This window comes from Notechis scutatus, chromosome 15, assembly GCF_049901735.1.
Source record: "Notechis scutatus isolate UNSWTSFEM ecotype Mainland chromosome 15, rNotScu1.2, whole genome shotgun sequence".
Taxonomy (NCBI): domain Eukaryota; kingdom Metazoa; phylum Chordata; class Lepidosauria; order Squamata; family Elapidae; genus Notechis; species Notechis scutatus.
Genome location: NC_142023.1, coordinates 2,005,498 through 2,029,760, shown reverse-complemented (window position 1 = coordinate 2,029,760; position 24,263 = coordinate 2,005,498). Strand labels below are relative to the sequence as shown.

The 24,263-nt window shown below is 43.6% G+C and overlaps 2 protein-coding genes and 1 pseudogene across 4 annotated transcripts; all 3 read right to left on the bottom strand.

Moving 5' to 3' along the window:
- Positions 1–4,623: 4,623 nt before the first annotated feature.
- On the bottom strand, positions 4,624–7,560 carry LOC113427505 (uncharacterized). Its single transcript, XM_026690023.2, has 2 exons — positions 7,411–7,560; positions 4,624–7,274 (listed from the first exon to the last, which is right to left on the bottom strand). The coding sequence occupies exon 2, from the start codon at positions 7,131–7,133 to the stop codon at positions 5,109–5,111; it is 2,025 nt and encodes a 674-aa protein (XP_026545808.1). The 5' UTR covers positions 7,134–7,274; positions 7,411–7,560; the 3' UTR covers positions 4,624–5,108.
- On the bottom strand, positions 5,821–22,662 carry LOC148129441 (uncharacterized). 2 transcript variants are annotated; one of them, XM_087944033.1, is made up of 3 exons: positions 22,556–22,662; positions 21,662–22,410; positions 5,821–5,892 (listed from the first exon to the last, which is right to left on the bottom strand). In XM_087944033.1, the coding sequence occupies exon 2, from the start codon at positions 22,253–22,255 to the stop codon at positions 21,695–21,697; it is 561 nt and encodes a 186-aa protein (XP_087800159.1). In that variant the 5' UTR covers positions 22,256–22,410; positions 22,556–22,662; the 3' UTR covers positions 5,821–5,892; positions 21,662–21,694. The 2 variants fall into 2 exon arrangements, with proteins under 2 accessions (XP_087800159.1, XP_087800158.1); XM_087944032.1 differs by having other exon boundaries at positions 5,821–5,901; positions 21,672–22,410.
- LOC113427503 (uncharacterized) lies at positions 10,940–18,088 on the bottom strand (annotated as a pseudogene). The gene is made up of 2 exons (XR_015745443.1): positions 15,915–18,088; positions 10,940–12,317 (listed from the first exon to the last, which is right to left on the bottom strand). The product of XR_015745443.1 is annotated as an uncharacterized LOC113427503 (transcript).
- Positions 22,663–24,263: the final 1,601 nt, after the last annotated feature.

The window sequence follows — 24,263 nt, the reverse complement described above, 5'->3', positions numbered from 1 at the left end:
CCAAAGGCCTTGCTAAAGATTCAGTAGTTCGAAAATGCAAATTAACAGGTAAGTCTGCAAGAGAATCTAAAAAGGTTAAATAATTCCAAGTATATAATGCTACAGCAATGAGATTTTGAATATTTCGCAGATGGTAAGGGCCAGACTCAGTTTGTAATTGTTTTTGAAGCAATGCCTTAAAAGTACAATGAGCTCGCTCAACTATAGCTTGACCCTGAGAGTTGTAAGGAATTCCGTGCACTAAAGTAATATTCCATTTCTGACAAAAGGTTTGAAATTCCTTACTAATATAAGTGAGGCCATTGTCAGTTTTAAACTGAGAAGGCCGACCCATTACAGCAAAAGAGGATAGGCAATGAGAAATAACATCTGATGTACGTTCATGTTTTGAAGCAGTAACCCAAAGCAACTGTGAATGAGTTCAATAGACGTATGAAGATAACAGTATGGCTTAAAGGTTGAAAACTGAGTTACATCCATTTGCCAAATTTGATTAGCTTGGGTTCCTCGTGGGTTGACACACACTGGAAAGGGAACTGCCACTTGCTGACAAGCTGGACAAGCACAGACAATATCCCAGGCTTGAGATAATGAAATTTTAAATTGCTTTGCAAGCAATTTGGCATTTTGATGAAAATAAGAATGACTAGCAACAGGATCAGCAAACAAAGACGCAACATCCTTTAAGGATTCATCTGCCTTCCGATTTCCTTCAGTCAAGGCATTAGTAAAGGGAGTATGACTTCAAATGTGTTCTACATACAAAGAATACAAGCGAGTTTCCACTATTCCACTAAAGAAACTATTCTTTAAAGATAAAAACAAGGATAACAAATTCTTATCCAAAAAGCACAATAAGAAAAGGGAAGAGATTGCATAGCTAAATACACATATTGAGTATCAACGATCAAGTTAATAGGTTGGTCATTGAACAATCATAAAGCCAAAATCACAGCAGCCAGCTCAGCACGTTGAGCTGAAGTCTGCGTGGCAGTAAATTTAGAATACCATTGTTGTTGAATCTGCCAGGCAACCACACCCCTTGTAGGTGATCCATCAGTAAAGACTGTAAGAGCTTTAAGAAATAGGATTTCGCACAAAAATGGAAGAAAAGGCCGGATTTAAAGTAGTAGTAACCACTATTCTAGGATCCTTGGGTAAAGAATACAAGTTTCCCACATATTGAGAAAAGGCTATCTGATATGATTCTGAAATCATCATCAAATGCTCATGTTCAACTTTTGTACGAGTGAAAGCTATGCTAATGAGATCCTGTCCTGTAAGATGTAAGGCTCATTTACGACCTTTAATAATCAAATCCTCTAATGCTGATAAGGATAAATGTTTCTAGGCGGAGTAGCTGACAAATTAATCCATTCATGAATGTTGACCGCTTGCGGGGATGCATTAGAATAAAGACATCCCATGAGTAAGGGTGTAGTGGGAAGAATAGCTAAGCAAAGTCCTATTGTTAAGAATGTTATCCTGTCCACATATCGATGCTTAAACTTATTCAATATTTCTTGAAGGCATGTTCTTTGAAGATCAGTTAATACAACTGGTGATTGTGCTCCCTTCAAAGACTGAAATAAGGGCAACATATCACCAGTTGTAATGTAGAAGAATGGGCGTGCCCAATTAATAATGCCAAGTAATTTTTGCCATTGTACTAATGTATATGATTTCTGTACTTGTAATTCAGGAAGAATTGGAATGGAGGAATTGTGCAACATTCTATGTCCTAAGTAGGTATAAGGTTCTACCTTTTGAATTTTGTCTGAGGCTATATACAATCCCTGTTGTGCCACAATATCCGTTAACTCTTTTAACAACTTAGATTCATCAAAATCCGGGGCTGCTATCAATATATCATCCATATAATGATACACCAAATAGGAAGGAAATTTATTCCGAAAGGGTTGAAGGGCATTATCCACGAAATATTGACAAAGTGTAGGGGAATTAAGCATTCCCTGAGGCAACACTCGCCAATGATATCATTTTGTGGGCATGCTATTATTAAAAACTGGGACAGTAAATGCAAATTTTTCTTTGTCTTGAGGCTGCAAAGGTATAGTAAAAAAGCAGTCTTTAAGATCAACTACCAATAATTTATAAAAATTAGGAATTAAGTTAGGATTTGGTAGACCACATTGTAAAGGACCCATGGGTTAGATACATGTATTAATTTCTCTTAAATCATGAAGGAAACGCCATTTCCCATTTTCTTTTTTATAACAAAAACAGGAGTATTCCAAGGACTAGTAGAAGGTTCTATATGACCAGCAGCCAATTGTTCTTGAACCAATTGTTGTAAAGCAGCGAGTTTTTCCCTTGATAATGGCCATTGTTCCACCCAAACCAGCGTAGAACAGAGCCATTTAAGAGGAAGAGCCATCATCAAGAATCAAATGGGCATTAAGAAGAGAAAGGATATCACAGCCCCAAATATTAGTATGAATATCTAGAATGTATGGTAGGAAAAAGGACTTACCAGCAGATGTTGTAACATTAATTTCTTGAACACTCTGCCAAGCAGCTGTAGAACCTCCTATTCCCCACAATGAAGAAACTGTCATTTTTGGCCACTGTACTGGCCACTGTAAAGAGGAGATGACAGTAACATCGGCTCCAGTATCCAATAACCCTTGAAATGGTTGTTTATTAAGGAAGAGCGTTAACAAAGGAGAGGAGTTCAGCTGATGAAGTAAGCCTACAGATAAAGAAGTTGATCCAAATCCTGCATCCCCATGATTACCTATACCAGAAGATGGAATTTCATATGGAAGAAGCAATTGAGCAACAGAAGAATTACAAGGAAGAACTTGAGGAAGATTCACCCAAATCTGAATCACGAGGATACCAGTGTAATCTGAATCTATTACCACAGGCACAACAAAATAGCCCTTTTTGTGTGCAGAAGAACGAGGCAAAATTAAGCCAACTAATCCCGAAGGAAGAGGACCTTTAAATTGAGATGGAACTATTTTAACTTCCATGGGAAATTTAAACTCAATTTCCTCTTGAGTAATTAAATCGATCCCAGCGCTACTGGCTGTGGCTGGGGAGGAGTGAAAGAGACTGCTGGAGGAGTCAGAGTGATGGGAAAGGCACGCTTTGGATTCTGGGTGGGTGCCACACCCATTGGCAAGTTTCCCGACCGAAACCGACATTGATTGGCCCAATGAAATCCCTTTTTACAAATAGGGCACTTCTTAGAAGGACAATTCTGAGGCATAGAAGGTGTAGAATGACAGTCCTTCTGAAAGTGGCCAGGCTTCTTACACTTAAAACAGTTACCAATTGGTCGCTGTCCTTTCTGAATAGCAGCTGCTAACATATGCATTTTATAAGTTTGTGATCCAATATCCTGGCAGACTCGCAGCATATCTGCCAGAGTGTAATGAGCAGTAGCCTTTAATGGCTGAAAAGCTCTTTTACAATCTGCATTAGCATTTTCAATAGCTAACTGGCGAAGAAGTTCACCAGCAGCTTCCTGATGATCAAACTGCTGTCTAATTGCTTTGGACAGACGCTCAACAAAGTCAGCATAAGGCTCATTGGCATTCTGTCGAATGTTTGAAAAATTTGCTCTAGGTTCTCCAGCTTGGGGTACCTTAAGAAAAGCACGAAAGGCACATTCAGAAACAATAGTTAACGTAGCTGGAGGAAGAATAACTTGAATAGGAATTGTACCAAATGGTCCAGAACCAAATAGCTGCTCAACTGTATATGCTCCTTCCCCTCCTAAAGCAGCAGCTTGAGCATGTCTCATATATTCACTCTCCCAAACCGCATATTGCATGGATGTTAAAATCATGCAAAATATTTGCTTCCAATCTTCAAGGATCATTGTATAGCCATTTTTATTCCTTCTACAAGTCCTCTTGTAAAATTACCACTAATCCCATAGTCTGTAACTGCCTTTTTTAACTCTTAAGATCTGATAAGGCAGACCCTCCCATTCTGCTACTTGCAGTCCAAGCTGTGGCCCCTGACCAGGACGATATTGTACTGGACAGACATTCTGCAAGTTCTGTTCCTGAGACAGAGGCATCCCTTTTACAAGTCTCTACCATTTTCTGAAAAGAAGACTGAACAATAGAGTCAGGAGGCTTTTGCCCTGTATCTGCAGGAGCTGAGGGAATTGAAGACATATATTCAGGTGAAGAAGGGGAACAAATGACAGCATTAGTATAACGTGAAGGTAGAGGTGTTAAAAGAGAAAGTTCATTGTGACCAAATTTTTAAATTGCATGCCTACATAAATACCACACATGCAAAACTTCTATTTTTGCTCGAGGTTCAGTATGCAATGTTTTCCCTATACATTCCCAATCAGTTAATTTTAAAGACCCCTTTTCTGGGTACCATAAGCACTGAGCTGCAATCTCCTGGACCAGCCTTAAGAGATTTCTCTGTGGTACCTCAGTATTATTTTTCTTCAACAAATAGCCTAATTGATCTACATGCTTCCTTTGTTCCTCAGAAAGCGAAGACCCCATACTTACAGAAACCAAAAGGTTGAAGAAACCACAAAGGGTTGAAGGTGCACCAAATCCTTGCCGGACAAAGTAAAAGGGTCCCTGTTCATGCGCCACTTGTAATGAGGAGGCAGTCGAGTTGTTTCATCATGAACAACTGAATCATGATGATCTTTATTGGAGTCTAGTCTTGCATTTATACACATTTTTAGTTATCCTCCATCACTGGTTAACTTTGGTTACTGCTTAACTTTCGTTACTGTTTAGCACAGTAATCCATACAATTAATTATCTCTAGTTAAAGTCTAACATATGTTTACTTCCTCTCTCTAATCCTCCTTTAGATTAGTGACTTTGTTTACCTGAGTTGTATTTGCTTGGAAACATTATCTGAGGTTTGCCATCCATGATTGGAACATTCCTGCAATTACATCTCTACATATAGGGAAGATGGTTCAATGTTTTTATGTTGTGTTTGTCTATGTTTGTCTTAAAAACAATAAAATTTAAAAAAAAACATTTTTTTTCCTTCTCAATGGATTCTTTGATGCATGTAAAGGTTTCCTCTCCAACTGAAGCTCTTTCCACACTCCAGGCATTGATACGGTTTTTCTCCAGTATGAATCATTCAATGTCTATACATGGCTTATGGATTCTTAGATGTTTTTCAAGGATTTGAATATTTTTGAAGCATTTTTCACATTTCCCACATTGGTATGGTTTCTGTAAATGGAGTCTTTGATGTACATAAAGGTTGCCTGCCTGAGTGAAGTTCTTTCCACACTCCAGGCATTTATATGGTTTCTCTCCTGTGTGGATTCTTTGGTGTGTATAAAGGTTGCTTTTACAATTGAAGCTCTTTCCACATTCCAGGCATTTATGTAGGTTTCCATCTGTGTGGATTCTTAGATGCCTTTCAAGATCTTCATTTCTGTTGAAGGATTCTTCACATTCTGGGCATTGATATCTCCTTTGTCTTGTGTGGATTGTTAGATGGCTTTGAAGATGGTCACTTCTTTTGAAGGATTTTTTACATTCCCAGCATTGATATTTCCTTTCTCCTGTGTGGACTGTTATATGCCTTTGCAGTTCTTTATTTGTTTTGAAGGATTTTTCACATTCTGGGCATTGATATTTCTTCTCTCTCTCTTGGATCCTTTGGGGATTCCAGAGTCTTCTGATGGTCTCGCCGCCCTCCAGGCATTTATTTGCTTTCTCCTCCAAATGGATCCTTTGATGTCTATAAAGGCTGCTCCTATGACTGAAGCTCATTCCACACTCCAGACATTTATTCAGTTTCTCTCCCGTGTGGATCCTTAGATGGCTTTGAAGATGGTCACTTCTTTTGAAAGATTTTTCACATTCGGGGCACTGATATTTCCTTACTCCTGTGTGGACTGTTATATGCCTTTGAAGATCTCCATATTTTTTGAAGGATTTTTCACATTTTGGGCATTTGTGCTTCCTTCCTCTCTTGTGGACCCTTTGAGGACTCCCAGGTCTTCCAAAGGATTTTCCATCCTTGAGGAACTTATTCAGTTTCTCTCCAGTATGAATACTTTCATGTCTATAAAGGTTTTCCTCCATGTTGAAGCTCTTTCCACACTTCAGGCATTTGTATGGCTTCTCTTCGCAATGGATCCTTTGATGTCTATAAAGATGTTCACTTTGCCTGAAGCTCTTTCCACAATCCAAGCATTTATGTGATGTCTCTTCTGCGTGGATTCTTAGATGGTCTTCAAGTACATTATTTGTTTTGAAGGATTTTTCGCACTCCGGGCACTGATATTTCTTTCCTCCCTCCTGGATCCTCTGGGGATTCCCAGGTCTTTTGAAGGACCCTCTGCCCTCCAGGCTTTTATTCAGTTTCTCTGCAGAGTGGATCCTTTGATGTCTGTAAAGGCTGCTGGTCTGACTGAAGCTCTTTCCACACTGCAGGCATTTATGAGGTTTTTCTCCTGTGTGGATTCTTTGATGTGTATAAAGGCTGCTCCTCTGACTGAAGCTCTTTCCACATTCCAAGCACTTGTGTGGTTTTTCTCCTGTGTGGATTGTTTGATGTGTATAAAGGCTGCTGCTATATCTGAAGCTCTTTCCACACTCCAAGCATTTATGAGGTTTTTCTCCTGTGTGGATCCTTTGATGTTCCATAAACTCTCTTGTCAGATTGAAATTCTTTCCACACTCAAAGCATTGAAATGGCTTTCCAAATGAGTGGATTCTTAGATGCCTTTGAAGATTGTTGTTTCTGTTGAAAGATTTTTCACATTCTGGGCACTGATATTCCTTTCCTCTCATCTGGATCATTTGGGGATTCCCGGATCTTCCGAAGGACTCTCCAACCTCCCAGCATTTATAAAGTTTCTCTCCCGAATGGATCCTTTGATGTCTAGAAAGGTTTCCCCTCTGACTGAAGCTCTTTCCACACTCTGGGCATGTATAAGGTTTCTCTCCCGAGTGGGTCCTTAGATGGGTTTCAATATAGTCAATTCTTTTGAAGGATTCTTCACATTCCGGGCATTGATATTCCTCTTCTCCCTCCTGAATCCTCTGCGGATTCCCGGGGATTCCGAAGGACACTCCGCCCGTTTCCTTCTTCGCGCATCGCCCTCTGGGCAGTCCACTTTCCCGGGGTTCCCCTGGGCTCATCAGCCCCGGAGCCTTCCGGCCTTTCCCCGCCGTCTCCCGGGGAAGCTGCGCCGGGACCGGTCAGGGCTGCTCCGCGGGCCCGCTCTCCTCCTCCTCTCGGGCGGTGCCTCCTTACTTCCCCCGCCGGGCTCCTCCGTCCTCCTGCAGGGGAGAAAGAGAGGCGGGTCACAGCGACGTCCCCTTCCCCATAGGAGAGGCGCAGGCCGAAGCCTTTACCTCCTGCGGACCCGAAAGAGACCCTCCCAGACTGAGACTCCCAGCATCCCCTGCGCCCTACCTGCACTCGGCCGTGGGCGTAAGTTCGCCTGATTCCGGAAAGTAAGGGCCAGAGCGGCCTTCCTCCCTTTCCGGCCAAGCTCCGCCTCTTCCTTCTACCTACATCCGGGCTCTTCTATCGCCGATTTGGGAAGCTCGCTGGTTCCCCTTTTGTTTCCGGAACTTTTCTCCAGAAGCTCCTCCACTTTAGCGTGTAGGGACCGCCTCAACGGGTCCTCCTGCCAATCGCCGCCCTCCCCAGAGCGGCCAATCGGCGTCCGACTTATTGCAGTGAGCCAGAGCGCGCCTGCGCTTTGCCGAGGGTTTCCCTGGTCTCGCGCGGAGTTGAGGTGGGGGCTCCCTTTGATTTTGGGGTCCGGTCTTCTCCCCTCTTCCGCATCCGGTCTGGCGGAGCTCGAGGGGCCCTTCTGGGGCTGCGGCTTTCCCCCTCCCTCCTCTCCGGGGTCTCCCCAGGCAGGGCGGGGGGGCATCCAGGCAGGCGGAGCTGAAGGGGCTCCGCTTCCTCCTGGGGGCTCCGGCCAGGCTCCTCCGTGGCCTCCAGGCAGCGAGCTCCCCCCACACATCCAGCTCCCTCGCCCCCTTTGCAAATCTGACGGGGGATCGCGCCAGGACCCCCTTCTTGAAATGTGGGCCCCTCGGCCTCTGACACCTCCAGTCGGAAGTGAGGAAGCTTCTGGGATGAGGAGCGAAACGCCTCCCAAAAAGTCCAGCTGTCCCTTGAAAGAAAAGCGCCTTTGGGACAAACAACCCTGGGAGAGGAGGGAGCGTCTCCAGGAGGCCTGATGGTGTCCCAGACACCTTTGGGGGCTCTTTTTCTGCTCTTATTGAAGCTTCTGCTTGTATAAATGCAATGCATACATACATTCCCCACACTTGAAATCATGAATTCCATTCTCCTCCTTCAGATATGGTGACTTTCATGTATTTCTGGGGGAACAAAGGGGCGAGGTGAAGACAGCCAAAATCATGTGATTTATATTCTTGCATGGGGCATTAAGGAAGCGACTACAAGAGGCTACAGTCTGCATGGTGACATTGCAGGAAGTTTCCTCCTTGGCTGCTGGGTTTTCCCTTGGGAGCAGCCTCACCCCAAGGTCTCCATGGAGGGGAAATGGCGGCCTTTGAACCCACCTCAGCAAGTATCTTGGGACCCATCCACAGGTCTATGGGGCAACCCTCTGTGGACACAATAACGGTGTTGGGAACAATGCGTCAAGAGAAGCCATTTAGGAACGGTCCTGTCCAAAGACTTGGCTGCCCTTTAGTTCCAGGAGATAATGAGATTTTTGACAGGACGATACAATAAGCCCTCACCCACCCACCCACCCGGATTTTCCCAGCTCCCTCTGTAACTCATTGGGTCCATCAGTCACTGGAGGAGGAGCGTTCCAATGGGTCCAGCCTCTGTAGAGGGGGGAAGAATGGCATAAGAGAATCTCACAGGTGCCAAATCATGATCTGACTTTGACAAGGGAGAACAACAGATTCCCCGCCACATCACGTTGCCATTGATCTCATTAAGATCAAACCAGTGTGTGACGACCAGTGTTCTGAGTCAGGGCTGCCATGATCTCTCCGATTGCTTCTGAAGGCAGGGATGGCAAACGGAAGCCGCCCAGGACCATTAGCCTGGGGAATTCCACTGCCAACCCAGCTCAGGCAGGGAGGCTGATACAGCAGGCAACCATTGGACCTAGGACCTCAGAGAATCTGCTCTCCAGGGCCTGGGAGTGAACGCAGGGGGCCGGAACACACCAAGTAAGGCTCTCACCTGGCTCTTGAGAGAAGGCAGTGACAATTGAAGAACAGCATTCCCTCTGGCACTGAAAATTTCTTTTGTGCCTAGGCATATAATACAGCTTATGCAAGTGACTTTAGGCAAACAAAACTATACATGGCCAGGAAGCCACAGGCGGGGACTATGAAGCTATTCACCCTGCATCAGCCACCTGGCCACCCACACTTTTTGGGCCCATACCTGCCAAGGAACGCCCAGCGGGGTCACAGGAGTGATCTGAAGTACCCAACTGCCATCTTTACTCTGGGAGCTGCCAAAGCCTTCTGGGTTCTCGAGATGGAAGTAGATCAGGGGAGCAACTCCACCACAGACAGGAAGGGGGCTGCAAAGGGCAGGAGTCCAACAGCCCAGAGATGCTCAGCCTCACAGCTTTTCCTTGGAGTGCCACTCCTAGCCTGCCTTCCTGCCAAGGAGGTGGGGCACTGGTTCTCACCCAATTACAGCCTCACAACAACCTGCCCAGGTAGTCTGGCCAAGATGCTCTATAACTTGAGATGTCCTGGCCAGCCCCGTAAATTTTGATTCGATTCACACAACACTACTCTCTCCATAGGATCTAACACCCACATTCAGATGTCCTAAGAATAGAATAGGCCAAGTGTGATTGGACACACAAGGAATTTGTCTGGGGCATACGCTGTCCGTGTAAATAATACATTTATCAAGTACATAAAAATACATTCATCAAGAGTCATAAGATACAACCCTTAGTGATAGTCATAGGTCCAGCCTTCATTACTTCCAAGCTGGCCTACCAGGTCCCCCGTCTCTGGGCCAATCCTGGTTCCAGCTGAAACCCTTCCTGAAGGAGAATATGGAACCAGAAACTGCCCTCTCATAAAAATAGATTCTGGCCACAAAACAGAGACCAAGAATTGTTCCACCTGTTCCAGTCAATCACCACAAATAATACTGGGCTCAGTTTGAGGCCTTTAAATACTATTTCACAAGTTTCACAAAGTGAATGATCGAGTCCACCTGTTGCAGCAAAAAGTAAAGGTACCTTTTTATCAAATAATCTGAGTTTACTGTTAAACTAGTTGAAATTGACCCAACTAAATGGCATCCACAATTTATTCTTGCACGATGTACTGGTTGTAGACTTTGATTTATGACTAACCACCTAAATAAAATTAAAATAGCATGGACAAAATTACTGCATGTAGTCTTGGTTGATTTTAAATCCACATTTGATTCCATTTTAAGAGAAACAATTATGAGGAACTTGGAAAATACAATATAGTTTTTCTCATTCAGCAATTGTATGAGATGTGCTAACTATCCTCTTCAGAAAAGTATTGTAGGGCTGTATTTTGACCTCCACCTTCTTTAAGGAGCATCTCCTACTTACACCTGCCTCAATCCCTGGGCCCAGATGTACTTCTCCTATATGCTGAGAATATGGCTAGTATCTCACAAAGCTTCATTGGGCTTAGCTATTACTGCCGGAAGTCAAGGGGACAGTTGGGAGAATCCAACTGATGAGTTTCAGGTGTCTGGGGATGGTCTTATATGACATTTGGAAAACCCATATAGATTATAATCAAACAATGACAGGGAGGAGCACTTTCACACTTGGAACAATGAAGGTCAAATTAGTCCTAGTGTCAGGTCCTGCTGTATCTGACTGATGGTCTTTCCATACTCGGGCATATTTAGCATTTCCCCCCCAAAAATCCTTTGATGTCAATGGTGTCCACCGTCGGTAAAGCTCTTTCCACACTCAAGGTATTTATATGGTTTTCTTTGTGTGGATTCCTTGATGTGAATAAAGCTGCTGCTTTGAACTGAAACTTTCCCCACAGTACAGACATTTATGTGATTTTTCTCCTGTATGAACCATTTGATGTTCATACAGAGCTCCCTGTTGAAAGCTTTTCCACATTCCAGGCATTTATAGGGTTTCTCTCCTGAGTGGAGTCTTTGATGTATGTAAAGGTTTCCTCTCTGATTGAAGCGTTTATCACATTCCAGACATTCCACACACACTGGTTTCTCTCCAGTGTGGATTCTTCGATGTATGTAAAGGTTTCCTATCCGATTGAAGCTCTTTCCACAGTCCAAGCATTCATGTGGTTTTTCTCCTGTGTAAATGCTTTGATGTAAACAAAGGGTGCTCCTATGACTGAAGTTCCTTCCACACTCCAGACATTTAAATGGTTTATCTCCTGTGTGGATTCTTAGATGGGTTTCATGATCTTTCTTTGTATTGAAAGATTTTTCACATTCTGTGCATTGATATTTCTTCCTTCCTTGGGGATTCCTGAGTCTTGTGTCTGTTCTCCTCTCACTTAAGCTCTTTCCACACTTCAGGCGTTTCTCTCCTATGTGGACTCTTTGATGTGCATTAAGGTGTCTTGTCTGACTGAAGCTCTTTCCACAATGCAGGCATTTATATGGTTTTTCCCGTGTGCATCCTTTGATGGCTATACAGGGCTGTTTTACTAATGAAGCTGCTTTCACATTCCATGCATGTATAGGGTTTCTCTCCAGTGTGAATCCTTTGATGGTCATAAAGGCGTCCAGGTATAGTAAAACTCTTTCCAAACTTGAGGCATTTATAGCGTTTTTCTCCCGTGTGAATACTTTGATGCTTATAAAGGTTTCCACCATCAGTAAATCACTTTCCACACTCCAGGCATTTATAGTTTCTCTCCTGAGTGGATTCTTAGATGTACATAAAGGCTGTTCCTATGACTGAAGCTCTTTCCACACTCAAAGCATTTATAAGGTTTTTCTCCTGTGTGGATTCTCTGATGTTGATCAAGATCTCCTCTCTGATTGAAGTTCTTTCCACACTCAAAACATTCATATGGGTTTCCAACTGAGTGGTTTTTTAGGTGGTTTTCAAAATGTCTTATTTGTTTCGAAGGATTTTTCACATCCTGGACTTTCATATGGTTTCTCTCCTGAATGGATCCTTAGATGGCATTCCAGATTTCTGTTTCTTTTTGAAGGATTTTTCACATTCTGGGCACTGAAATATCTTTCCTTCCTCCTGGATCCTTTGGGGATTCCCACGTCTTTTGAAGGATCCTCCACCCTCCAGGCATTTATTCAGTTTCTCTCTCCAGTAGATCCTTTGATGTTTATAAAGGCTTCCCCTCTGACTGAAGGAATAGAGGGAGTGGAGATGGGAACAGAAGGAGGGCAAAATGGGGTGGCCTCATCCATGCAGCTTCTGCCAGCTATGAGAATGAAGAGCCTCGGTGGCCCAGTGGTTAGAGTGCAGTAATGAAGGCTACTTCTGCTGACTATCAGACATTTGCCTACAATTTGGCAGATTGAATCCCACCAGGCTCAAAGTTGACCCAGGCTTCTGTGGTGGGTAAAATGAGGACCCAGATTGTTGGGGGCTGGTTCTGTAAAACCACTTAGAGGGCTGGAAAGCACTATAAAGTGGTATATAAGTCTAAGCGCTCTGGAAACCATCTATTTGTAGCCAGTTTATAAAACTTGCATTCCAAGAGCGAAAATGCAAATTCCTCAACTCAATTTCTCTTCTTAGGAAAGGGAAGCTGGGTGAAGATGTGCTCCAGAGAACACCCAGCTCCCTTCCTTGTTCCTTTTAATTGGTGCTTGATAGTTTTTAATCATGTGGGATTGTTGCTTCTAACCCCAGGCACTCCCAGTTTGGTGTGGAGCTGAAGAGACTAATTACCTCCATTTTGGGAGACCTTTACCTTTGTAAAGGGGATTCTTTGCTCACCTGGAAATACAAGTACAAATCAAGTAATTCAAGCAAAGCAAAAATTGCTGATTAAGGGAGGGGTCATGTTTTTTTTTCACAGGGTAAAGAAATATAATATTCAGTACCAGTGACATCAGTAAGCAAATGATCAAACTAATTCCCACATTGGACAAATGGCTGCAAAAGTTGATGAAGTTAGCAGAGGTAGCCAAATGCACCAATGAAAGAAAACATAATTCTTTTTTTGTGTGTAAATTTTATTGATTTTTAAAGACAAACATAAACAAACAAAACATAAAAACATCAAACTTTCTTCCATAAATATACAAGCAGTGTGCCGGTTGGTTTACAAAATTTTTTGTGCATCCATTTTGTAGTCTTCAGTTAGTTACATTGCATAATAGCTCATATTATCAATCAAAAATTGAATACCCTAGTATCATTATTAATCATTTGACAATAATTTTATTCATTCATATTTTATGATAACCATAGTTTACTTAGTTTATTTTATAACAATTCATATAATCCTCCCAAATCTATTCTAAAAACATTTTGTAGATATCATAAAAAAAAGAAAAAAAATACATCTTTATATATTTATTATTTTCTAAAATTCTACGTATTTCATTATTGTATTTTATTATCTAACCATTGATAGAAAAGGTCCCAAATTTTATAAAATTGTTTATCCTCTTGTTCTCTAATTTCAAATGTCAATCTACTCATTTCAGCACATTCCAATATTTTCTTAATGATTTCCTCCTGCAATGGTGTTTTCTCATTTTTCCAATTTTTAGCAAAAACAATCCTAGCCGCTGTTAATACATTTAGAATCAGGTCTTTCAAGTCTTTGCTATATGTATCAGGTAAAATTCCCAATAAAAATATCTCTGGTTTCAAATCTGTATGTTTTTTTGTCATTTTTTTCCAAACACATGTGGATTTTGGTCCAGTATTTTCTAGCGTCCGCACAAGTCCACCAATAAAGCAAAACAGAAAGACTCTCCCAAAATCCTTTTTTCAAATGGTTGATGAATTAAATCTAAAAGATACATGGAGAGAAAGAAATGCTAAAATCAAACAATACACCTTTTACTCAAGAAAACATAATTCTGTTTCTACTTGGAAACCACTTTTGCTTATGGTGCAAAGAAATAAATCTGTGATTTTGGGATTTGCCTATTAGACTTGATGCTACAGAAGGTATGTATTATATAAAAGTAAAAGGTTGAAGTGTTATTCTACTGCATCAAACGGAGTGGTGGACATTAATACTTTCCCTTCTACCCTACACTTTTCTCTCCTCTTCCACTATTTTACCTTTACTTGTATTTTTCTTTATATTTTGTATTTTATGCTGTGATAAACTAATATTGAAAACACAAACAATAAAATGCACTGATTGCTTGTGATGTTTGAACAGCAGAAAACATTGATTCCAGATAAAATGCCAGACGTGACAAATTTACGTCTTAGTTTTTCCCAGCTGGGTTTGTGTCTTTCTTGAAAGGTGCAGATGTATTCAAAGACACTCAGAATCCTCTGTGCTGTAGTTGCTGAAAAAGCAAGATCTCACATACCAAATAAAGAGCTTTAGTCAGGAAGGGAAAAACAAGTATTCTTAAACTTAAGAGGTGTAGATGGCCAAGTGAAAAGGGGTAATGTCATTAAATTAGCGATGAAGCTTAAAATTTGAGGCAATTGGATCATGCATTTAAACTTGCTGTGAATCAACTTCCTTTTTTAGACTTTGCCTCAGTCTTCTCCTATTTGGTTGCATAAATAGAGGCACAGAATCAACATGACAAAGTATTAACACCACTTTATAAAACCTTAGTAAAGCTACATCTGAATACTACATTCAATTTTGGTCACCACATTACAAAAAGTTGTTGAGACTTTGGAAAACATGCAAAGAGCAACTAGGAGGATTAAGGGCCTGGAGACTAAAGCATATGAAGAACTGTAGCGGGAATTAGATATGGCTAGTCTAGAGATAAGGATGACTAGGGGTGACTGGTTGGCATTATTCCAATATATGACAATTAACCAGTGGAACAAGCTTGCCTTCCGAAGTTGTGGGTGCTTCATCACTAGATGTTTTTGACAATAGACTGAACAGCCACTTGTTTCAAATTGTATAGGGTCTCCTGCTTCAGCAGGGGGTTGGACTAGACCTCCAAGGTTCCTTCCAGCTATGATTCTCTATTCTGCTTGTGATGCTATTCTGGTGATTCTGAAAGGAAGGTCTAGGGGTGACATGATAGCAGTGTTCCAGTATTTGAGGGGCTGCCATGAAGATAAGGGGGTCAACCTATTTTCCAAAGCACAAGAAGACAAAACAATGGATGGAAACTAATGAAGGAGAGAAGCAACCTAGAACTAAGGAGAAATTTCCTGGCAGTGAAAACAATTAACTAGTTGAATGGCCTCTGGAATGGTATAGGGTTGACTGCTTTAAATGGGGGTTGGACTAGAAGGCCTCCAAGCTCCCATCCACTGTTGTTTTTGTTATCATTATTCTGTTGTTTTGTGTGTACACTGAGAGCTTCAGCACCGCAAGCAAATTCCTTGTATGTCTAATCACACTTGACTGAACAAATTGAACTGAATTATTCAGGCACATATCTGACTGAAGGTCTTTCCATACTCAGGGATATTTAGCATTTCTCCCCATGTGAATCCATTCATATTGATGATGGAGTCCATCATCAGTAAAGCTCTTTCCACACTCAAAAGCATATAAAATGTTTTTCCTCATGTTCGATTCCTTGATGGGAATACAGGTCCCGCTTTGATCTGAACTTTTCCCTCAGTCCAGGCATTTATGTGATTTTTCTCCTGTGTGGATTCTTTAATGATGACAGAGATTTGCATCCTTAGTAAAGCTCTTTCCACCCTGATTGCATTTATCATGTTCCCCCCAAAATAACATCCAGCCTTATCTTCTTTTGGACCCCAAAATTGGACCACTAGGGCTTATTTTCATGGAAACACAATTTTAGGGTGATTCTATGTTTTCTCTCCAGTGTGGATTCTTTCATGTATGTAAAGGCTTCCCCTCCTACTGAAGCTGTTTCCGCACTCCAGACATTTATATGGTTTCTCTCCAGTGTGGATTCTTTGATGAATGTAAAGGCTTCCCCTCCTACTGAAGCTGTTTCCGCACTCCAGACATTTATATGGTTTCTCTCCAGTGTGGATTCTTTGATGAATGTGAAGGCTTCCCCTTCGACTGAAGCTGTTTCCACACTCCAGACATTTGTGTCGTTTTTCTCCAGTATGGATTCTTTGATGTGAATCAAGGCTTCTCTTTGAAGAGAAACTCTTGCCACAATCCAGGCATTGAAATGGTTTGTCTCCTGAGTGGATTCTTTGATGAATGTAAAGGCTTCCTCTCCGACTGAAGCTGTTTCCACACTCCAGACATTTGTGTCGTTTGTCTCCTGAGTGGATTCTTTGATGTGAATCAAGGGATTTCTTTGAAGAGAAAGCCTTGCTACAGTCCAGGCATTTATAAGGTTTGTCTCCTGAGTGGATTCTTTGATGAATGTAAAGGCTTCCTCTCCGACTGAAGCTGTTTCCACACTCCAGACATTTGTGTCGTTTGTCTCCTGAGTGGATTCTTTGATGTGAATCAAGGGATTTCTTTGAAGAGAAAGCCTTGCTACAGTCCAGGCATTTATAAGGTTTGTCTCCTGAGTGGATTCTTTGATGTATGTAAAGATTCCCTGTCCGATTGAAGCCTTTTCCACACTCCAGACATTTATGAGGTTTTTCTCCTGTGTGAATCATTTCATGTCTACACAGGTCTTTTCTTGAACTGAAGTGGTTTCCACATTCATGGCATTTATACGCTTTCTCTCCAGTATGGATTTTTTTATGACATTGGAGTGCTGAACCCTCTGTAAAGCTCTTTCCACACTGCAGGCATTCGTATGGTTTTTCTCCTGAGTGAATTCTTTGATGTTTGTAAAAGTTTCCACTCAGACTGAAGCTCTTTCCACACTCCAGACATTTGAATGGTTTCTCTCCTGTGTGCATCCTTAGATGGCTTTTAAGGTCTGCCTTTCTTTTGAAAGATTTTTCACATTCTGTGCATTGATATTGTTTTTCTCCCTCATGGAATCCTTGGGGGTTCCCGAGGCGTTTTTGCTGTTTCTCTCTCAAGTGGACTCTTTGATGTATTACAAGGTGGCACCTCTGACTGAATCTCTTTCCACACTCCTTGCATTTATACGGTTTCTCTCCAGAATGGATCCTCTGATGTATATAAAGATAACTCTTCTGACGAAAACTCTTTCCACACTCTGTGCATTTATGTGGTTTTTCTCCTGTGTGGATCCTTTGATGTACATGAAGGTTGCTCCTGTGACGGAAGTTCTTTCCACACTCAAGGCATTTATGAAGTTTTTCTCCTGTGTGGATCCTTTGATGTACATGAAGGTTGCTCCTGTGACGGAAGCTCTTTCCACACTCAAAGCATTTATAAGGTTTTTCTCCTGTGTGGATTCTTTCATGTTGATTAAGATCTGCTCTGTTATTAAAATTCTTTCCACACTCAAAGCATTTATGTGGGTTGCCAAATGAGTGGATTTTTAGGTGGTTTTCAAAATGTCTATTTATTATGAAGGATTTTTGACATTCCGGGCATTGAAATTTCTTCTCTGTGTGGATGTTTAGATGCTTTTGAAAATATCCATTTGTCTTGAAGGACTTTTCACATTCCGGGCACTGATATTTCTTTCCTCCCTCCTGGGGATTCCCGGGTCTTCCGAGGGACCCTCCGGCCTCCAGGCACGTCTCGGGGTCTCCACTCGTTTCCTTCTCCCGGCATTGTCCTCTGGGCCGCCCCCTTTTCCGGGGTCCACCTGGACTCATCCCTCCTTCAGCCGAGGAGCCTCCCGGCCTTTCCCCGCCGTCTCCCGGGAAAGTCGCGCCGGGACCGTGCAGGGCTGCTCCGCGCAGCCCGCTCTCCTCCCCCTCCTCTCGGGCGGAGCCTCCTTCCTTCCGCCGCCGGGCTCCTCCGTCCTCCTGGAGGAGAGAAAGAGAGGCGAGTCACGGCTGCGCCCTTTTCCCCGCAGGGGAGACCCAGGCCGAAGCAGTCTCTCTCAAAATGCGACTCCCAGCAGCCCTCACGGCCTACCTGCATCTAGTTACTTCCGTCGCCTAACCACTCATCTCTTTCCGTCGCTCGTCTGATGACGCAACTGTGGGCGGGGCTCCCGTATGTTTCTCCGATTACGAAAGACGGCAGGAAAACTTTCTCTGCAGGCCCGGGGCATATTTGCATGCGGCGCCTTCTGCGCCACCCCATTGGCGGGCCCGCTGCATGACTCCGCCCCTCGTTCCTCCCGCCGCTCGGCCTCTGGGCTCCTCCCCCGCGTTCGCTCCTCCCTGCCGAGGCTCCCTTCGCCCCCGCGGCTCTTCCCTATCACCACTCCATGTTGATAAGCCACCTTGGAAAGTTCGCGTCCTGCATACCTGAAATAGAAACCAGCTTCCATCAGGGAGGTTTCAAAGTGGTTCTCCAGGTTATCCAAAGGCAGAGAATCTGAGGGCTATGCCCATTTATTTACGAATGACTTCTATTATTAAATATGGAAAGCAGTCCAACTCCCACAGACTCTAGGCGGCTTACAAAACAGGAAAATAAAACAGGAAAATACATGTACACCGGGGCAAAACACTATTGTATTAAAAACCAAGGATCCCTATGGCACAACGAACTCCTTAGCCTAGGAGCATGCGTGGAAGGAAAATTTGTGCAGAAGAGCCTTATTTTCAAGGGAAGAATTCCCTCAGGAGGGAACACTCAAATTCCCAGGGGTATGGAAAGACAGGTGGGCACAATAGAAATTGTGCACATAGATGGATGGTTGTTTTTTTAATTTTAAATTTTTTTTATTGAAATTCAAACTATAAAAAAGTTTACAAAACTTCAGAATATTAAAAAGTTTCCAAAAATTTCTATAATAGAAGATGTGTCAATACCTTTTCAACATCAGTTTCTTGACAGTAGAATAAATACATAATAAATAAATAAATACCTACAATTAATACTTCGTAGTTGTTTATAAAATCAGTAATACTAATTCACAGTGCCTTGATAATATTAATAAAAAGCAATTCATATATATAGGTCGATGGTTCAAGCAAGAAAAAACATTATATATATAAAAAAAAGCTGGAACACACTTCCTCATTAGTCCAACACATGAAAGCCAAAGGTCATAGCATTGACTTCAATGGCACCAAAACCCAGCCACTATAGAAAACCCCAGCTACAGAATTATCAGAGAAGCCATAGAGATTGAAAAAAGACCTGAAAGCATGAATAGAAGAGATGATTCCACCAGAATCTGGAAGCCTGCACTCTCAAACAAAAAAATCTCCACACCACAAGCCAGGCAAACTCCTGGGCACAAACTGATACCTCCAGCTCACACACACCCCAACCAGGCACCCAGATGAAACCTAGCTTCCTAACAAATGATAGCCGTCCAATATTACAAATTAAGTATGAATATTTATATAAATCTCCATTTTCTGGCAGTATCCAGAAATACTGCCAGATAGATGGATTGCACATGTCCATGGTAGTGGACAGGTATGTAGTCAAAGGGAGGGCGGTGACTGGAACTTGCAAATGTGCTGGCAGATAAGCAGGTGTGTTACTTTGCCAGCCAGCTGCAAGAGAAAATGTGTTAGGTGCCAGCCCCGGGGTGAACGGCTATGTCGCAGGGCACAGTGGCCCGGGGTTGCAGCTGTAACAGGATCCCCTCCGAAGAGGGAGGGGGTGTAGGAGGAAAATAATGTAAACGTGTCAACTTCAGCTTCAGGTTTGCAAGGGCTCCAAAAAGGTTGAAAAATCCAAATATGAAGGGGGCAATATTGGAGAGGATTTTCCCCCTCTGCTGTGGATTTCCCAAGGGGTCCTTCAGAAAGAAGATGGAAAGGAGGGATGAGACATGAGATGGGGGGGAGGGGCTGGTAAGGCAGCTGGGGTGGGGAGAGCCTGGCTGACTCAATCCTGCTTACTGTCGCTGGGATGTATTTTGCGGTTATTGTTCGTGACGATGGGATATATTGCCCCCAAACTGTACAGGTAGTACCAGATCTACAATTAGAATTGAGCGAGACATTTCCGTTGTTGACAGTTGCTGTACCACATTTTTTGCCATAATTGACAGGTCATATTCTACAGTGACTTTGTCGGATGCCAGCTGGGAAGGTGACAAACGTGACCCTGGCACAGTGCAGCCATCACAAATACATGCCCGTTGCCTGAATTTTGATCACATGACCCTGGGCATGCTGGAACGGTCATAAGTGTGAAAACTGGTCAAGGTCACTTTTTTCAGTGCTGCTAGAACTTCAACCAGTCATTAAGCAAATAATTATAAGTCAAGGACTATCTGTACAACACTTTAAAAATATTCCAAAATAGCTTCCAAATTGGAACCCACAGAAGATATAAATATGACAATTCTCAAATTAAAAGATAAACTATCTCATCCCACTGAAGAACTTTGGGCTGTGATTAAGGGGCTGTGATTAGTGTGCGTGTGTGTGTGTGTGTGTGTAGCATATGTATGTGTATGGGTACATGTATATTCTGGAAAGCCGGCATGTCAGGCTACAGAACTTTCCCCATTCACTCAACTAGAATGAACTTCTGAAAACGTATCCAAACATATCAAAAGGAATCCTTTATCAAGATGAGACAATTCCTGTAGGAGTTCAAAGCAGCGTCTTGAGGTCTCTCAGGCATATATAAGGGAGTTTAGAACTCCTCCCCTTATCTCGATGTGCATTTAGTGAAACAAAAGCCAGTATGTTAATTCCTCCCCACCCTTTTGTAAGGAACTCTTTTTCAGTTTCCCAGGACATACCTAATTTCCCCACCCCTTTTATAATGAACTTTTCCAGATTCCCAGGACACATCTCACTGTGGAATTTTTATGATCTTCTCATCTCCTGGCTGTGCCTCTCAGAGGTGATAGTTCTGGCCATCTGGCTTTTCTCCCTCCATTGTATCATGTGTGGGTTATACAAATTTAATATAAGATTAAATATATTCAGGTTACATCAAGAAAGGATTTCTTTATCACCTCCCTCCTTTTCTTCTTCCATTGAAGAAAATGACAGATACACGGATCTGACATCATATCAGAATCCCATTTTTTAATGGGTACCAGTTTGTTCACAGGAAAGCTTGACAATAAAGGTTATCTGATCAAACCTTTATTAAGATCAAAGACAGTCCATTGGGGTTTGATCAATCAAAAAGCATAAACGTCAAAGTCTAAAAATTAATCATTCACCTTGAAGCAAACAAATCTAAACATTTACAAAGGAATTATTATAAATACCTATAATTTTATGATTAAAATCCTAAAACGAATCCCAAAAATAGGGTAGCATCCTTAGATATTATTTGCTGTCATAACTCTATCCCAGTCCAAAGAAATCCAAAATATGGAAAATATGGACAAGATCAGTTTACAGCACAATCTCCAATACGGATCCCCATGATCCCCCGAGATGCGTCACCCAGGAAGGGAAGCCCTCACGGCTGTATTTGCATGGCCTGCTCAGCTTGGCTTCTTTTAACTGGGATTAACCTTGCTTGCAGTCAGCCTGTGACACCAGCGGGGGCTCAGGATGCACAAAGCCAGGAGTGGGAAACGTGTTGTGTGAACGGGACCTCAGGTCCCACCGAGTCCTCTTTCAGGTCCTGTGTGGACTGTTATATGCCTTTGAAGATCTCCATTTTTTTGGAAGGATTTTTCACATTCTGGGCATTTGTGCTTCCTTTTGTCTCTTGTGGATCCTTTGATGATGTCTATAAAGGTATTCCTTCAGACTGAAGCTCTTTCCACACTCCAGGCATGTGTATGGCTTCTTTCCGGTGTGGCTACTTTGATGTCTAGAAAGGCTTCTCAACAGGCTGAAGCTCTTTCCACACTCTTTGCATTCATGAGGTTTTTCTCCTGTGTGGATTCTTTGGTGTGCGTAAAGGGTGCTGCTATGTCTGAAGCTCTTTCCACACTCTTTGCATTTATGAGGTTTTTCTCCTGTGTGGATCCTTTGATGTACATTAAGGTTGCACCTACGATGGAAGCTCTTTCCACACACAAAGCATTTAAAGGGTTTCTCTCCATTTGTCTTGAAGGACTTTTCACATTCCGGGCACTGATATTTCTTTCCTCCCTCCTGGATGCTCTGGGGATTCCCGGGTCTTCCGAAGAACTCTCCGCCCTCCAGGCCCGTCCCGGCGTCTCTGCCCGTTTCCTCCTCCCCGCATCGCCCTCCAGGCGGCCCCCTTTCCGGGGCTCCCCCTGGAGTCATCCCTCCTTCAGCCGAGGAGCCTCCCGGCCTTTCCCCGCCGTCTCCGGGGAAGCCGCGCCGGGACCGTGCAGGGCTGCTCCGCGCGGCCCGCTCTCCTCCTCCTCCTCCTCTCGGGCGGAGCCTCCTTCCTTCCGCCGCCGGGCTCCTCCGTCCTCCTGAGGGAAGAAAGAGAGGCGGGTCACGGCTGCGCCCTTTTCCCCGCAGGGGAGGCCCAGGCCGAAGCAGAGTCCTCAGAGGGCGACTCCCAGCAGCCCTCGCGGCCTACCTGCCTCCAGTCACTTCCGTCGCCTAACCACTCACCTCTTTCCGTCGCTCGTCTGATGACGCAACTGTGGGCGGGGCTCCCGTATGTTTCTCCGATTACGAAAGACGGCAGGAAAACTTTCTCTGCAGGCCCGGGGCATATTTGCATGCGGCGCCTTCTGCGCCACCCCATTGGCGGGTCCGCTGCGTGACTCCGCCCCTCGTTCCTCCCGCCGCTCGGCTTCTGGGCTCCTCCCCCGCGTTGGCTCCTCCCTCCCGCTCCCTTCGCCCTCCGCGGCTCTTCCAGGGGGGCCTGTCCGCCCTTCCTCCCTTCGTCCGCCTCCCCCTCCCACCTAACCTGGTCCGTGGCGAGGCGGGTGCAGCTTCCCCTCCGCCGGCCTACCTCGCAGGGTTGTGCGGCGGGGAGACAAAGTGGGGGGGAAGCCCTCATTGCCCCCCGCAAAGCGCCTCTATGGCAGGGTAGGGGGCGGAATGGTCTGCCCCGCTCTTTCTCTGCTCCCGTGCCCCTCTTTCTGGCGTTTTCTGGGCTGGGAAGTGGGCCAGGAGACTTGAGGGGAGCCTCCCTAGACAGAGGCAGTCTACCTCCAAAAGGTGGGAAAAGGGCAGCTTCAGTGATTGGTTGCCTCCTACAGACACGTGCCTGGCATTGGTGCAGGGAGAACAGGTGAAGCAGGTGAGGTTCAAGAGGCACCTCTTAACTCCCAGGGAGCCCTGATGGCTTTATGACCTCATCCATGCAGGCTAAACTGTCAGTTATCAGAGTGAAGATGCCTTCAAAGAGATAAGTTGGTTTTCAGAAGGGATCCTGGATTTGGGGAAGTTTCCCTCTATTTGTAGCCAATTTATCAAACTTTTATTCCAAGGGCAAAAATGCCAAATCTTCCATTCAATTTCCCTTAAGAAAGGGAAGCTGGGTGAAGATGTGCTCCAGAGAACACTCAGCTCCCTTCCTTGTTCCTTTTAATTAGTGCTTGATAGTTTTTAATCATGTGGGATTGTTGCTTCTAAACCCAGGCACTCCAGTTTAGTGTGGAGCTGAAAAGAGCTGAATTAACTTTGGAAAGGGGCTTCTTTGCTCGCCTGAAAATACAAATCAAGTAATTAAGCAAAGCAAAAATTGCTGATTAAGGGGGCGGGTCATGTTTTTTTTCACAGTTGCTTCCTACAGACATTTATCTGGCATTGGTCGATGTAGTAAAAGTGGAGGTTTGATAGGCTACCTGTCATCTCCATGGGAATTCTGATGGCTTTATGACCTCATCCAGACAGGCTAAACTGCCAGTTACTGTCAGTTGTCAGAGTGAAGGTGCTTTCCAAGAGGTAAGGTGGTTTCAGAAGGGCTCCTGGGCTCTGGGAAATCTTCTTCTGTAGCCAATTTACCAGAGTTGTATTGCAAGAGGTAAAAATGCCCATTTGGCTCCTTCTTAGGAAAGGGAAACGGAGAAAATGAGAACACCCAGCTCGTTTTAACAAAAGTTACTCAGAGGAACCAGCATATTGAGTTCAGGATATTAATCACTACAGAGAGCAAAGGAGAAGAAATAACTCTTCCTAATTTTATACATGATGGTTGTTACACCCTGAGCATTTCACTATCACCGTTCCATGATGATAAGCCACCTTGGAAAGTTCGCGTCCTGCATACCTGAAATAGAAACCAGCTTCCATCAGGGAGGTTTCAAAGTGGTTCTCCAGGTTATCCAAAGGCAGAGAATTTGAGGGCTATGCCCATTTATTTACGAAT

Excerpts from the sequence above, each read along its gene's own strand:
- LOC148129441 (XM_087944033.1), bottom strand. The coding sequence starts at position 22,255 with ATGACTCCAGGGGGAGCCCCGGAAAGGGGGCCGCCTGGAGGGCGATGC.
- LOC113427505 (XM_026690023.2), bottom strand. The coding sequence starts at position 7,133 with ATGAGCCCAGGGGAACCCCGGGAAAGTGGACTGCCCAGAGGGCGATGC.